The sequence below is a fragment of the Schistocerca americana genome, chromosome 2, assembly GCF_021461395.2.
Source record: "Schistocerca americana isolate TAMUIC-IGC-003095 chromosome 2, iqSchAmer2.1, whole genome shotgun sequence".
NCBI classification, from domain to species: domain Eukaryota; kingdom Metazoa; phylum Arthropoda; class Insecta; order Orthoptera; family Acrididae; genus Schistocerca; species Schistocerca americana.
In genome coordinates this window covers 962,412,342-962,429,573 of record NC_060120.1, presented here as the reverse complement: position 1 = coordinate 962,429,573, position 17,232 = coordinate 962,412,342, and the positions used below count along the sequence as shown (strand labels likewise).

Sequence of the window (17,232 nt, the reverse complement as noted above, 5' to 3'; positions counted from 1 at the left end):
AACCAGAAACCAATCATGTGTAAATCAAGAAACTTTATACTATAGAGAATGACTGAATAAGGCAGTGCGGCCTTTAAGACACTGAATGAATTCATATGTGGGAGGATGGAGCTGCTCTGTTCGACCATCCAGATTTGGGTTTTCTATGCTTTTCCTAGATCACTAAGGCAAATTTTGGGATGGTTCCTTAATCAAGACCACAACTGACCACCTGTCCTATTCCCTGTCAAAGCATGTTATGTGTGCCGTGTGTTGTATATTTTGGCCTATTGATGTGCATAGTATTACCTCAACAAATCCAATATAGTTGTGAGATGATCCTTGGATGAATAAATATAAATAAAATAAGTAAAAGCTTCAACAAACAGTGTGCTTGCAAATGTAAATACTCTCACTTTAATAGTGTTAGTCCTGCCCATAAGGAAATTTTACAGCTTCAAGTAGAGCTTGTAATGCACTGCAAATGTGGAGACAAACCCTCAGTCCGTCTTTTGACTGCTTGGGTTTATGTTCATTATATCGGGAACGGATGTTAAGCTGCAGGTGTTCATTTATGCATAAAATGGAGGATACACAACCTCCTCCTATTTCTCAAAGAACAACATTCTGACAATCATGTTGGTCAAGCAAAGCCTTCATGTTGTGGCTGTCTTACGTTAAGTTTATTGTACCAGATACTTAAACATGTCTGTATTGATTGTGATACATAGTGTGTGGCACACTGTTGTTTGTTGATCTGATGCATCATCCCTTAGGAAAAGCAGTTGTCCGTGTGTTCCGTGCTCTTGCAGAATGTGTATTGTGTTCTTGGGTGCATCTTTGTCTTTTCAAGGGGTTACACTTCACAAGAAATTTCATTGGTGTTTTTATTTGTTTATTTATTTTTAAATTGGCTGCTATCTTCTGAATGCACAGTGGAACTCCTTTTGTTTGATTATGACATACTTAACTCTGAAAGCACTGATTGACATTCAGCCCTTTGCAATTGACACCATTTTCTTTGAATAAATGAACAGCAACTGAGAAACTGGGACCTGTTGTAGTATGGACTATGCCAAAATCAAGAAGCTCATTGTAGACCACCTATGTCTTTGTTGGCCTTAGGTACATTGTTTAGGCACTAAAGTTTGCTTAATGTGGCATTGTCTGGTAGCTGTGTCTATCATGAAACAATTGCTATATATTTTTTCCTGTTCTGTTTGGTTCTACACCAGCAGTACATTTGGAAGATGAGAGTGGTACAGTCATAGTGGAAGAAGTTAGAATGTGCTTTGTATCCCTAATTAGAATCATTTGCTGTTAGCTCGAGTCAGCAATAAATAACAGCGGAGCTTGTTTACATTAGAATTCTCACTGTTATATCATTAATGATTGTGGAAGATATGTTTAAATAATTCTCTCTGAGCAATTATATGTTACTTGAAGTACTATAAGAGTGTTAAAAGACATAAATTTGAATTTTCATTATAAACTCAAATATCAGCTGTAATTCTTTTCAAGTTTGTACCTCATCTCAGTCCTCAAATGTTGTAACTTGTGTTTCACATCCTTCCAATAGTTCCTGGAACTTGGATTTTGTCTAACAGGGAACCCCTTGAGTGCAGGTCACAAAAAGCTAATGATGTGGCATTCGGTGCCCCACATGTTGTCTACCATGCAACCACAGTGTTGGCTGCTAGTGGCGACAGGGGACAGGACTGGAAGCATCCAATGTTGAGCACAGCATGAGGATAAGGAGCATAGTTGAACTGCTTAGTTGACAAGTAACTCTCAACAGTACTACAGTGCTAGTAGTGTTGATACAGAGCAGGGCAGTGGAAATAATAAACAAAGCAAACATTGCATTATATCCACAACAACAGTTGCTGAAGTTGACATTACGTCAGAAAGGAATCCAAGAAAGAAGTAACAGATGAAATACTAGTGTTCCTGCAAGATGAGTCACTGGAAAATGTGGTGTCCTATGCTTGACTGTGCGGATAATTGTACATGGGGAGTACAGTGATGACGATATGTGCTTAACAAGTGAAAGTGATCGGAAACAGTTGTCAAGCCATGTAATTCATTATCCTTGTTGGACCGAGAACCACAAATCCCGTAACCAGTAAAACATAGTAAAAGACAATCGTTGTCCAAGGAGTGGGTACTAAACATAATTAACACATGAAAGATCATCCACAGCACAGTACAAATACAGTTATGATCAGATTTCATATAATTATGCAGAAGTATGATTGTATAGTGCCTAAGAAAAGCTACAGATATTCAAGGAAGGACAGGTGCACTGGTGTTCCCACATTTCAAAGATGCTCTATACAGTCTACAGGATGCCCATTGTAGAGACCTAATACATTATGCATATCAAATGGTGCACAATATAGATTACAGTGGTTTCGAGGGAAGAGGTGGATGGTTGCATAATTTTAAACAAAGCTGCAGCAGTGGAAGAAGTAAGATAACGAAATTTCAAACAAAGTGTCAACTTGATGATGCACAGAAGACTATGGAATCAGTTCAAAAATTTGTAGATGAGATAAACAAACTTACTTCATCATTTGATAAGGAATTTGTTTTCAACTCCGACCAGTCGAGATTTGGAGAGGAGGCGCATTTGAAAGAACCCTGAAAATTAAAGGTACCAAGAATAAGATCAACTAACATCAATGCGTTAATGCATTTGTATACGATTATGGCGACCTTGAATTTGAATGGTAAATTGGCTGGAAAGTTATTTATTGTGCTGCAGGAAGTTGGAGTTGCTCTGCCCCCTATGATTTTTTCTCATGTTCGTGATCTTGCAAGGGCAGTACGGAACGTTTACATCACAGCAAGCAGGAGTGGGAAAATGGGCATAAGAGAACTATGACTAAATTATGAGCACCGCTTTTGACCAGTAACTGGTCAGAATAACTTGCTTTTGCTTGATTCCTGGCCTGCGTAAAAAAATGGTACTCCTGTAGAGCAAATTATCCTTCCTGAAAAGGGTGACATTGCAGTTCATACCATGTGGAACCATTGGACAAATTCAGTCTCTGGATGTTTGTTTTCTCCGTGCATGTAAAACCTATCGCACTGTTTGCAGTCACGCCTTAAAGGATGGCCAGCTTCACGATAAGCTCTGTGTTTCACATTTGGTTGCATGCTATCACCTTGCACAAGTTCTCTCATCCCATTACACCAATATAATTCCATATGCATTCCTTAAGAGTGGATGCCGAGCTGAACATTCTACACGGTTTGTAACTCCCATGGAGTTCATCTTCGATCTTGATGGTGCGGACCTTTGCGATCATTGTGGCATGCCATTTTTCAGTCGGTGTCGATGATGGAAGATAATGGTTTCTTTTAAATATTTCTAGAATGTCGGTGATGACCATTTTGTGACGTGTACTACATATGTTCCATAGAAGATTGATCTTTGCACCTCCCGACCACATATCTTCTGTTGACCTCTTGATGCTGTGGTGTGTCATTAGCAGCTAATATTTTTCCTGTTGTAATTGTTAACCCTGCACTTTCAAATGCACCTTACTAAAGATTGGACTAGCGATCTCACACTCAAGGTTTCATTCTAAGATTTTTTTTTGTTGGTTACAGTGCAATATTACTCAGGTTATAAACTAAATTATATATAAATTCCAAACAGGTAATACCTTGCAGAACTAGCTTCGGGAGGGGGGCGAAGGTGATAAAACATAAAACAATATGAATAGTATGGCAGGCAAAGCAAGGGAGGTTTGTAGAGAAATAGATGAATTAAAGTTCTTGTAAATAGATTTTCATAGGGATGCAATACTTATTATTTGCCGTATCGTCTTCAGTGAACCAAGAAGTTGTGCACCTTCTATTTGTAGTGCTTTTACTATTTCCATAATATATTTTTGTCAATCCCATCTCCTTCCAATGCAATTGCTTGTATTATATTAAACAGAAACCATAGTAAGTTATTGTTTGTACTGTTAATTTTGTACACTGATTGCACTAATTTTAATCTGTCTCTCTATTACCAACTTTCATTCTGTGTAGGCCTGAACTCTCCCCCTACAGGCCATTGGATCCAGGGCACCAGCCTCAGACAATGGTCATACATGAAGGTAAAATATTTTTCTGTTTTCATTACAGTTTTGTCTCTTGTGCCAATTATATTAATTCAAGCAAAACTTTAGCGAAGAAGAAAGTTTACAGGTTGCTAATGTCACAGTTGCATCTTAGATGTACTATTGAGGGAAGAAAGAGAGGGTTGCAAGTTAGAACAAAACTGGATTAGTTGGGGTTAAACAATGGGTAGTGCAGATCATAGGCCAAAGTCATTTATGAATTACAACAATATCACAGAAGAAGAGTAACCTAAATATTTTGTGTTTTTCAGAATTTTTACCCAGTACAACTCCACTTTTCTGGATAACATATATCACACTTTTATGCTCCCAGTATTAATGTTTTCCCACTGTTGGACATTTTCTATGTTAAGGATGTTAATTTCCACTCTTTTTTACATTATAATTCTTAATTTCACACCATTTACTTAACAAACCACCGATAGTGAAGATAAAAAATATGATGTAGACAAGACACTGGTTTTAAAGTAGTGTGAAACACTTATTGTGCAGGTAAATGTTATCAAGTGATGTATGGTGTACAGATTTTTGGGAATATGTAGTGGTGATTTTTGAAGTGGTGGTTAGATTGTGAACTAATAGCAAAGCTACAATCATAATTGTCACATACTTTTGGCACTTCTTTCAAAATACATTGTGTTTTCCGGTGTCAGTGGTCAGGATGAGACCTGACAGCACAGCTATAATTTAATTTTACATTTCACTGTATATTGTGTCCTACAGAATTATATTTCATTATGCCACCATCTGCCTATATACATTTAATTTCATTATGATATTTGTCGGTTGTAATTCTGTGGTTTTTTACGCCTTGTTATGTAATCAGCATCAGCTGTTGTCAGATGCTATCCTGTATTGTTGCAAATTTTTCGTAGTCATTGTACATCCACAGGGTAGCAAGTTGTATGATTCGACGTTAGATACACTTATTGTCTACAGTTTGATGTCATATATGTGCATGTAACATATACCCAGCTCTTGTAATCACTTTCAAACTTTGCTAAATTTTTGATTTTTTTGTATTTATGAACTTGAAACCTAATGGAAAAAAACATTCAGTGGAAGAAATTGAAACAAATTTTATTTTTTTTTTTTTTTTTTTTGTTAAAAATTATGAACCATTAAATTCCTCCGAAAAGTATAAAAGAGGGGTTTAATAGTACTGAATAATGTTCTGATGAAATTAAATTAATTTATGGGAAATATCAAGTAATAATTCTTTCAGGTGCTTCTTCCAGTGGTGCTCCAAACAGACCTCTGCCACCCACGCCAGATGAAGAAGAAGGCTCTGATAGGACTCTTGTCATGAAAAGGGTAAGCTCCCAGTTACAACATGATTATTACAATTTTAAATGTCAGTCTCTGTGCTTGATTAGTTATAGTTAGATGCACTGCATTCCTGTATGTTTTTGTGATCTGTTGCACAATATGTGTCAAGCTTTTGATTGGTGACTTGATGTACATAGCTTTGTGCTCTATATGGAATTCTTGTTAAGTGTTTTCATTTAATATGTGAGCTGATTGTTAGCACTTCCATTCCACAGATATTCGTTAAAAGATAGTCTACATTTTTCGAAGTTATGCGTCTGTGTAGGGTGCTCCATCCTACATAATTTGGGTGTAAAAGAAAGCTTTTCTTTCATGGAAATGTGTGCTTATTTTGTAATTGGTGTTAAAGTGGGTATTTAGCCTTGCCATTACCTGGTACCTTAATTATCTCTTATCTAAAATTGCTGTTTCCTAGCAAGAACTTTTGTGTCTGTATTATTTTAACTTTTCGTTTGTTATTTGCGACTTGAATAAATTCTGCACAGTTGTGCAATATAGTAGTGTGACATAACCCATTACTGTGATTGTGGTTCAATGCTAAACAAAACAGTTTCACAGCTGATCAATGTTCTGTTTTGTGCATTTTGTGTAGCTAAATGTTGCATATATAGCATGTAATTTGTGCCGGTGCTCACAGTATCTTATGTTGGCAAATATCATTAAACAAATCTTATATTTAAATTTGAGGATGCAGAGGAACGACATTTACTACAAGCACATCAGTGAATAGAGACTTTCTTTTATTCACTATGTAAAATCTTGTACCTCTGTCATAATATGTTAGAGAACAAATGGTATCAGACACTATGTTATGAGACATAATTATCATTAAAATGACAAAAGAGATGCTGCTATTTGCTTAGGTATGCTAACGTAGCAGTGTGTTAAAATCAGTTCTTCATTTGAAATGTATGTTTCATATGCCCATTTGCCAGTCAGTGCCAGTTGTATATATGCTTTGACAGGTTTAGCATATGATGGCAATAAACTTACGCACACATTTATAGTTTGAGCACAATAAACAAACGAAGAAAACTGAAATTTTAAGTTTGTAGCATTGGATGAATTGTGTGCAAAAACTGACATCATGTAAGTAGAAATGCCTCTCCATTTCAGATATTGTAGCTAACCAAAAAGTTTACACCTGGAAAGAGGGGACACTCATTGTATATGAACAACTGTGTAGTGGAACTTTAATTTGAAATCTGATACCTCCTAAGTGCTACATGCACCAGAATTCTCATAAGAAAAGGTACTCTTGCAGACTTGTCAACAGCAATCGTAGCCTTAAACGTGGTCCCAGTATTTTATGTTAGAATAGTCCAAGCCTCCCATTTCTTAGCTAGTGTTCTTTCACTGCTCATAAATATGAAATAAAAATTTTGAGGAAAACTCTCAGTGGTCTATTGCAGTCTGTTTGTTATTGTTCCACTAGTTACTTTACTTGCTATTTACCTATTGTATATTGTGTTTCAGAAAAATAAATGTCATGTCAAAAAGAGGTTTCCATATGTTGGTTATTATGGAAACATAAGTTCTGAATCATATTAAACATAATTAGGATAACAGAAAAATGTTGTTATCATGTTAAGTACATTTGTGGGTAATCATCTCTTTTTCTTCAGTAAGTCCTACTGATTGTTGGGCCTTGTTTAAGCAAAGTCCTTCCTATTGTTGGGGTATGGTTAATCAAATTACTTTCTTAGTTTCCCTGTGTAACGTTATTAGTACAGGCCTTCACATTTGGGTGGATTTACAGATAACTTGGATGACTGCACACAACCATTTTTTTTAATTATTTGATTTTTGTTCATTAATCATTTTATTCTTGTTGTTATGTTGTTGTAATTGTTTTTCCTTTGCTGTGTATGTGAAGAGAGAAGCAGCAGCCAAAGCACAACAGCACAAACAAAGCCGACGATCAGAAATTGATGAGCAAAAACTGCTGAAAGAATGGGACTTGGATTTTGGTAGATATTTCCATGGTTTTAGTGAACGCTTAGACAAATTAAAGGGGGAAGATAAGACAGAAAACAATAACAAAACCAAAGATAAAGACAGTTGTGATGTTAGCAGCCAGAATGATGTCAGTGGAAAATTTTCTGTGAATGAGCAAAAAAATGCTCCTCAGCATCGCAGAAACGAATCAGATTCCCGCATTTCAGTGCCATTTGGATTTCGACGTGAAAATTCTGATTTTTTCCCGGCTTCTAGTCGCCATTCTGCCATTTTAATGGAATCAAAAAATCACGGCTCTGGAATTTCATTTTCTGGTAATGGACGGAGGGGCTCTGACATTCCAGGATCATCAGTTGCTGGCTTGAACCTCCTTGGTGGGCTTGGGAAGAAGGGGAACAGTTCAAATAATAGAAATGGTGAACCTGTTCTGACAGATTTTAATCATAGCAAAGCAAGTCCAGAATTTCCTGTGAGACCACGGAGAGAGAAGACTGAGGGGGACATTGTGCTGCTGAGAAACAGACAGGATCTGCGGCACGGGCTAGAGCCTCGCTGCTTAGATGGGGAGCAGAGATTCTCTCGTGATGCAGATGGCATGCGGAGACGGAGCAGTCAAGCTGTAGATAGCAGCACAAGCAGCATTGCCACGCTCGAGATCGGAGAGTACAGCCTCCGACAGGTTAGTTTCAGGGAACGAATTTTCTTCTTAGGGTGTCCTTTCTGTATCATTGCACCTTGTGTGTTGTTTTTGGTATCATTCAGTTGTACATTGAGCATAAAACTACTGGCATTCACTTGGTTATTTGAACTGATGCAGTGTTACGGTAGTAGTATGTTTACACAATAAAGATCGAATTTTATGACATATTATTATATAGTCACATATGGTCCCTGTTATTGTTGAAGTAAGCTGTTGCAGTTGGTCAGATTTAACTGAATATTCTGCAGAATATTTTTTTTTTAAATAATTGTATTTATTTGTCAATTACTTTTTGTAAAGAGTAAGAAATATCATTTTGTGATTTCTCACTAACTACATAACTAAAAAAAATTGTCAAAATTTTCATTATTCCCCTCTTTATTGTGCTTGTAATACAGTACCGTATCATTCAGGAATTATCTGGAAGGTATATATGGCATACTGTGTGTGGTTATCAAAGTACCTTTGCTATAAATATTATGTCATGGTTTGTAATTATTTGTGGAACAAGTGTGTTTGCCAGTGGTTCCATGCTGTCTGCATTGAGTGGTTTGGATGTATTAACCTTTTGTGAATACTAAATCTCCTTATTCTTATGCATCAATGGCTGTGGAATCTAATTCTTAACATTCTCTAACATGTCAGCTCAGAGCTTTCGTAACACGGAGTGCAGTAATAAAATGCTGAAAAGCTTAAAAATATGCTAATCACTTTACTTCACTAACTACTCTCTCACAGCTAGGACAGGCAAAGTATCCCCTTCACATTATCTGTGTAGTTTTTGTGTTCTGGGTATAGATTTTGTGTAATGTATAACAATTTTCTGACATGGACTGGTATAATCTGATCAGCCATTTGTGAGCCAACTCTCTCTCTCTCTCTCTCTATCTATCTATCTATCTATCTCACTCTCACCCCCTCTTCCTGTAATATGCTACTAAAACTTATGAAGAAACTGATGAAAATATGGCAGCTAGTCAGGTACATTTTGCAGGAAAGGTTTATACAGATTTTGAAATGTAGAAATTTTGTGTAGTAAAAGCACTGTGTTTTGGCACAGATTAATTTCTTCTTTGACGTGACTATTAATATTGTTTTTGTTATGTCGCCTTGATGGGTATAAAACAGGATAGACAGAAAGTGGCAAAAAAAAAAAAAAGTATGGAATGCAGGAAATTGACCATTAAGGAAGAAATACTAGGTTTAAAAGAGACAAAAAGGGAAACTTAAGAGAGAAATCAAAGATTTCCTAGTCATGTTATGTTTTATTCTAAAGTGATAATGTAACCTGTAAACTATTAACCTTTTGAATAAAATAAGAGTGAAAGTGATCAAAATGGCCAAACTGATGATTATAATACACACTGAAGAAACTTAAAACTACAGGCCACGTAAAGTCTTTAGTTTAGTTCTCAAACATCGATGTAATAAGAGCTCATTTAAATTTGTTTTAAGAAAAAAGTGGGAGTATAAAGGCATGGCAGTTGCTTCTCCTATATAGCACAGTTGAAGCTTTTCACTTTTAAGGTATACAGAAAGTCAGTCAGTATTAATACCATACTGTGGATGACTTGTGAGTGCTTGTGTACTTTGCAAATTCTTTGAAGTTTTTGTAGACTGCATTCAGTAAATCAGTATAATAGTCCAATGTATATCTCATTTTATACTGACTTCTTTCTCAGAGAGTTTACTTATTCTTTTTTCAGATAATGAAATCGCCTCACTAGCTATTTATTGACATATTTACTGTGTGTAGCACAGTGAATGTCAGGAATGAATTCGTATTATCCAATATTGTGGAAACCTCATCATGCTGAATATGTTCTTAATATATGTGTTGTTCTGTATAATTTTACTGCAGTCATCTATCCATTCTTGCAAGACACTGTGCCTCCCTTCTTTGTGGACAAATGTAGATACTTCACAGAGCTTTTTTATAGCAGATGGTAAAAAATAAAAATTGACATAGTTGCAGTCTTAGTTGACATCATTTACAACTCACAAAATTAAGAGTTAGCGTTCTTGTTGTCATCGTTGTCCTCATCGTCCTCTGTCTGAAAACAGGTTTGTTTCTGCTCTCCACACTAGTCTCTTCTCTATGAGTCCCTTAGTGCACTATGTGATCAAAAGTATCTGGGCACCTGCCTGAAAATTGCTTACAAGTTCGTGGTGCCCTCCATCAGTAATGCTGGAATTCAGTATGATGTTGGCCCACTCCCTTAGCCTTGAAGACAGCTTTCACTCTTGCAGGCATACATTCAATCAGGTGCTGGAAGGTTTCTTGGGGAGTGACAATCTGTTCTTCACAGTGTGCTGCACTGAGGAGAGCTATCAATGTTGGTCGCCGAGTCCTGGATGTTATTGTCATGTAACTATTCTGCCACAGGCCATGCATTATGGACAGGTGCTCGATCATGTTGAAAGATGCACTCGCCATCCCCAAATTGCTCTTCAACAGTGAGAAGCAAGAAGGTGCTTAAAACATCAATGTAGCCTTGTGCTGTGATAGTGCGATGCAAAACAAGGGGTGCATTGCATTCTGCTCTCTCATAATTTCTAATTACTACTGAGGTAGCTGATATGGAGTACCTGGCAGTAGGTGGTAGCACAATGCACCTAATATGAAAAATTTATGTTTTTGGGGGTTTCCGGATACTTTTGATCACATAGTGTATCTCCCTAACTATTGCAACTTCCATTTACTTGAATCCGTTTATTGTAGTCAGTCCTTCGCCCCATCTACAGTTTTTTTCCACACTTTCCACCATTATCAAATTAACTATCCTTGATGCCTCAGGATGTGTCGTGTTAACACATTTCTTGTTTTACTCATGCTGTGTCATAAATTTATTTTCTTTAGGATTTGATTCGGTACCTCTTGATTAGGTTTTTGATCTTTCCGTCTATTCTTCAGCATCCTCCTTTATCACCTCATTTCAGAAACTTCTATTATCTTCTTTTCTGTGCTGTTTATAGTTCACATTTCACTTCCATACTGGGCTTCATTCCATACGAATACACTGGTGTGCAAAACTTATTGACAAAAGTATCTTTCACATGATGTGTCACTTCCAAGTAAGGTTGTTTGTTGGAATGTGGTCTGTTTGTAGAAAGAACTGCTACAGTTTGGTACAGAAACATATGCAAGGAGACAAAGAGAAGTGACGCTTCTTTATTTAAAGACAATAATTACCCTGAAGTCGCCTGAATTTGTGGTGCTCTCCTGGACATTACAAAAGGCAGGGCATGGTTCCTAATAGAATGTGCAATCACCACTGCCGGCAATGCTGTACAATGTGCTCCCATGCTGGCCATAAGGTTGGTTGGGAGGTATTGAGGCAGAGCTTTCCATTCCTTCACTAGCACAGTTGGCAACTGCTAAAGTGTCGTCGATGCATGTGAACACGATGCAATATGTGTCTCTAACACATCCCAGATTTGCTTTGTGGGATTTAAGTCAGGGGGAGGAACAGGCTAGTCCATTTGCTGAATACTCTCTCATTCCAAGAGCTTCTCTACGTTTGCTGTCTGAGGCGTTTGCACATTGTCATCCACAAAAATTAAGTCATGGCTGAATGCAGCCTGAAAGGATGCATAGGGGGAAGGAGTACAGTATCACAATAATGTTGAGCAGTGAGTGTACTATGTTGAAAGATTTGAAGGTCAGTATGCCCAAGCAACATTATGCCTTCCCACACCAGTGTTGAGCACTGAGTCTACTGTGTTGGAAGATATGCCCAAGCAACATTATGCATTCCCACACCATAATACCCGGATCACCAAAATTGTTAGATACAACAGTGTTTCTGGCTAGAGATCAAAACATGTTGTGCCCTTACTTCCCATGTGGGGAAGGCAATATGCAACCGCATCGAGCAGTGCAGGCAGAGGGGTTCTTGGAACAAGAGGATATTCAACAAATGGACTGGCCTTCCCCTTCCCCAGACTTAAATACCTAAATTGCATCAAGCATATGTGGGTTACATGGGGGAGACATTTTGCTGCGTGTATGCATACACCAATGATCATCCACCATTCGTCAACCTTGTAGATAGAGGAATGGAATGCTGACCACAAGAACTCCTTACCAACCTTGTCTCCTGCATGTGTTGCCATCCATGGTGATCACACACCATATTAAGAGCCATGTCCTGCTTTTCGTAGTATCCAGGGGACCACCGTGAATCGCAGTATCTTAAGGGAAATTATTGTCTTTGATAAAAGTGTCATTTCTGTTCATATCTTTGCATATTTCTCTCAGTTATCTTCTGTACTATACTGTCACAAGACAAGCATACAACGAACTGTTAATCTACAGTTTTCATTTTTAATCAGGAGTCAATAGAAGGTGAATCACCATTTTTTATTATGTGGATTGGACAAGCTGCCAGATTGAGCTTGGAATCCTTACCATTTTCATCTGGTCATGGAGCATTTTGAATGTGTTTTAAGCCCCAGTGGCCTTGACATTTGCTATATCATTCCAAAGTCATATTTTTATTTGTTTTGGTACCACAGCAGAAAATGTTGCTGCATAAACAGGTTTTTGAGAAAAAGGAAAGATTGCAGTTTGAATTTACTGAAATTAGCCACTACAGGTTTTGAAGTACATTCTTTCATCTTCACCTGCCTATGAGGACATGCATTTATTGCTGTAAATTTAATTATCTGAAAAACCTCACTTTGTTGTTGTGCAGGAAAGGACACTTCTTTAAATGATAAGTGAAATGAGTCCTATCATGATGTGGAGAAATTGGCAATTGTTTTAAAATAAGGGTTCGTCTTATTTCAATATTTTAATGCATCTGGAAGTAGAGAGTTGATGAGAAACTAGTAAAATGTATGCTTCTTAGATGTAAACAAGCTGCAAACAACTACCTGAAATTCTTTCCAGTTCTTCCATTATCTCAAACTATTTAATCTACTCTGTACTTTGTGGGGTGGCATATTACATTCCTATGCTGCTTAGCACATCACTAGCTAGCTCTTACTAGTTCTCCAGTCCTGGTACAGATTTTCATGGCCATGATCAGTTGTCAAGTGGAAATTTAATAAAATGAGTTGTCAAGTGGAACTTCAGTGTTACCCACCAACTGAGGTGGCACTCACATTTGGGAGGAGCGGGTTTTCAATTCACATTTCCCTCCCTCCCTCCCTTGTGTTGTTTGAAGCAAATATTGGGAAGATCCCTTGTAAAAGGACACAGCCAATTTCCTTCCCCTTCCGTATATATAATGTGTGTGTGTGTGTGTGTGTGTGTGTGTGTGTGTGAGAGAGAGAGAGAGAGAGAGAGAGAGAGAGAGAGAGAGAGAGAGAGAAATCTCTAACACTGTCATCAAAACTCAGTACTGTATATCCACCTTTCCAAAAATGGTACTCGACACAGAATAGTTGTGCTTATCACTTAATTGATGAAACTTCAAAAGCCAAAGGCCTCCATATAAACTATTGTTAGTGTGGAAGTGAAAGACATCATTGTATTTATAGAACTTGCGTGGAACAATCATCTGAGGTTTTAAAACAGCTTAGATTTGTAAACTAGCTCCTTGGAGTTTTGACTTCCATATCACATTTAGCATTTTGAGCTTTTTGTTTCAAGATCAACTTTAAAAATGAGTAAAGACTATCTTCGTGATTCATTCTTGAACTGTAACATTCAGGGAGATAAACTTGTGTAATGGCATTAAGCTAAGATAATCATTAAAAAATAAATCTATGTTGATGGGCAGCTGCACTCTGCTTGACACGTTATTATGTCATTAACACATCAGAAATTCTGTGTTATAAATAATTCTCTTTAATTTATCCTAGCATGTGGGAATTTAATGGTAATGTCACTGTTATCAAAATGCTTTATTTTGGTATGAGATGTAAGTTAATATCTCGATTATGACTTTATCACAAGATCAAGGCAAAATGGAATTTGGAATACAAAGACGTGCCAGTTTCCATATTGTTAATTGTTGGGGGGGGGGGGGGGGGGTTGACAGGGCTAGTTGGCATAGACTTTTTTTTTTTCTTTTTTTGTGCAGTATTTGGAGAAAATGTGGTGAATGCTTCAAATAGCTTAATATTTTGGCTTCAAAACTATGTAGGATCCAGTAATTAAATATGTGTTTAGGTAATGCGGAAAACACTTTTCATAAAAGCTTGCACCTATCCCAACTAACCTCCTGTGCGGGGTTAGTTGGTATACCCTTAGGTTGTATGAATAGAAAAATTAGGCATAACAGCACAACATTTCAAGAAAAAACGTTTCTTTTATCAAAAGCTGGAGTACTTCTTTTTGGAACAGTAAATTCAAGTGATAAATTTCTCTTTTAAGAAATAACACTGGAACAAAAATGAATTCCACTTAAATTTATAAACAATAATACATTAACTTAGTATATTTACAAATTATGAATTTTCAAGAAAAATAAGTTGTTGTTGTTATTGCTATCTGCAATTATTCAAATAGAATAAGTTCACTGTTTGAGAAGTTGGTTGCTCCTTTATGTGAACAGGTGAGTTCAGTTTCCACACAATTTTACTTCGGCCATACCAGACTGAATCATTCTCTGATTAACATTACAGTCAATGGTGAATATGAAATAATCTCATCTGGCCATCTCCAGTTTTTCAGCTTTTTGACCATGGTGGACACATGAATCTCTTTTCCATCTCATTTACATTCCTCCCAGGATATTGATTGGCTCGGTACTTCACCAAAACAGTCATTTACATGGTATTCCAGGTGATCAGGGTGCCCTTGCAATTGTGTGGCATTTTTGGTTGGTCTCCTTTGATGTGAACTGTTGGTAGAGATACGCCAGCTGACCCGATACCAAACTACGCCAACTAGCCCCAAAGGGGTATGAAAAACAAAATGATAGCATACAATCCCATACAACAGAAACTAAAGACTGGCCTCAACCTACTTGTCCATCAGAAGAGATGAATTTATGATAAAAAATTTACACACCAATCAGAAAAAGAATCAAACTGAGGTCCTCCCTTTGTGACATTTCCAAGCATACTGACATAGGGTAGATGGTGCACATCTACATACACTCATCACTAGCACGATGACAGCACTTTAGCTCCATGGTTGTAGAGGAAATGGAATCTGTGTGCCAGGTCATCCCTTGTGCGAATTAATCCTGTCTTCCCTACATACAAGATGCAACAGAAAAATGAAATCAAAACAAAAATTTTTATAGCTACATTGGATCAGAGGTTCTTGGCATTCAAACTATTCAGTAATGCCTTAAAGATCTTTTAAAATATTGTGGAACATTTATGGTGACAATAAAATATGGAGCATAATAATAATATCATAGAAAAGTCTCTACTGTTGTGGAGTACAATTGCTTACTTATATTGGTTTGTTGATGCTGTGGGTAGTGGCGAGAATTATTGCTCGATAATACTCGTATTATTCTGCTGTTACTGAGCGAGGTGGCGCAGTGGATAGCAAACTAGACTCGCATTTGGGAGGACCTTGGTTCAATCTGGCGTTTGACCATCCTGCTTTAGGTTTTCAGTGGTTTCCCTACATCGCTTCAGGCAGATGCCGGGATGGTACCTTTGACAGGGCACAGTCAACTTCCTTCCCCATCCTTCCCTAATCCAATGAGACCGATGACCTCGCTGTTTAGTTTCTTCATCACACAACCCAACACCAACCCATTCTACTGTTATTTGTACATATTAAATTCAAGTGTAGTACACATGTTCAGTATTGAACTGTTTGCACCTAGGTGTTCTAACATGCCTATTAAGACCAGTGCTTGGTGGTACAGTTGGTGCCTAATGATGGCTTCAGAAAAAGGGGTCTAAAAGTAGCAGATGAGTGTTCTGCAAAATGTGCAACACTCATTTTGGGTGCTTAAGAAACTTGAAAGATCTTGTTGCAAAGAAATTGTTATACCAAATTTTTACACTCATGTTGAAACAGCTGAAATGCATCCTTAGATCACTGGGCATTGCTAGCAGAAACTGATGTGTCATGTGGAATGATGGTAACATTGAGACTGAAAAAAGGGAGAAATTACAATGCTGTGTTTAGCGACTGTGGTCAGATAGATTGTTCTATCCATAGACCTGTAATGAGGAAATCCTCAACCATGTAGAACATGTCAGAAAAACAAAATTATGTAATAAAGCAATGAAAAATCGGGGATGGAATAACAATAACAATATGAATCACATGAGATTGCTGCTCAGCATATAAAGGAGGCATTGAGTGATAGAGAATTGAATAATGTCCTATGTCTACTTTTAAATGTGCCTATCTATCACTCAGTGCCTCCTTGATGTGGTGAGTAGCAATCTGTCATAATTTATATTATTAAAATTATGTAATACATATCTTGAAGAGCACTAATATGCTAATGTTCACACTGGAGGTACTAAGTGAAATCATACTGGAAGATACAGATCTATTTTCGTTTGTAAATTAAAAACAAAACTTTTCAGAGTCATTTAAACATATGCTTACTAAGGTGTGTGGTATAATACATACACTATTGTGGTCAAGGATCAGCAAAATAAAGAAAATAGTTCGCAGTTATTTCTTACACAGATTGCATTACTGTGCAAAAGAGGTACAGAAATTAGATTTTACATAAAAGTCTTTTTATATGTGACATTGAAGGAGGAGGAGTTGGAGTTGGCTGTTAATAAAGGATTCAGGCTCCTCTTAAACAGTACTTTTAAGTAAACTTTTATAGTTCAAGGAAAGTTGAACAAAAGTATATCTGAATTATCAACACTCTTCTGGACAAAATATATTCTGGATGGGGATATACTTTAATAGTATTTTTGGTGATATTGGGGAAATTTTTTCATGTAGATTGAGAATTCCATAGAGTACAGTGTTTGTCTGATGGTTTTGCCAGATTTGGGACTCTGTAAGATATAAGTGAAATGATAGGGAAAGTAATGAAAGATTGGCAATTATAGTGCACTCCAGAAGCATTTTAATGACAAGAACACAGCAAAAGAAAGTGTTGAAGTGGTCAGGATTTTTTTTACCACTTTCGAATGAGAGTTTTCTCTAAAACTGCGCACAAAGACAGTGGATTGGTTTGAGTCAAGCAACAATGGCTCAGTGCTTTAAAGAGCAACAGATAAACATTACTG

General features: G+C 37.1%; 1 protein-coding gene across 1 annotated transcript in view; it reads left to right on the top strand.

Moving 5' to 3' along the window:
- The window catches only part of LOC124596203 (misshapen-like kinase 1), a gene marked incomplete in the record, with an annotated part of 335,677 nt that overhangs the window by 188,602 nt on the left and 129,843 nt on the right, over positions 1–17,232 (top strand). Inside the window, 3 exon segments of the mRNA XM_047135251.1 lie at positions 4,027–4,094; positions 5,344–5,432; positions 7,324–8,085. Of these exon segments, the coding sequence (XP_046991207.1) occupies positions 4,027–4,094; positions 5,344–5,432; positions 7,324–8,085 (919 nt within the window).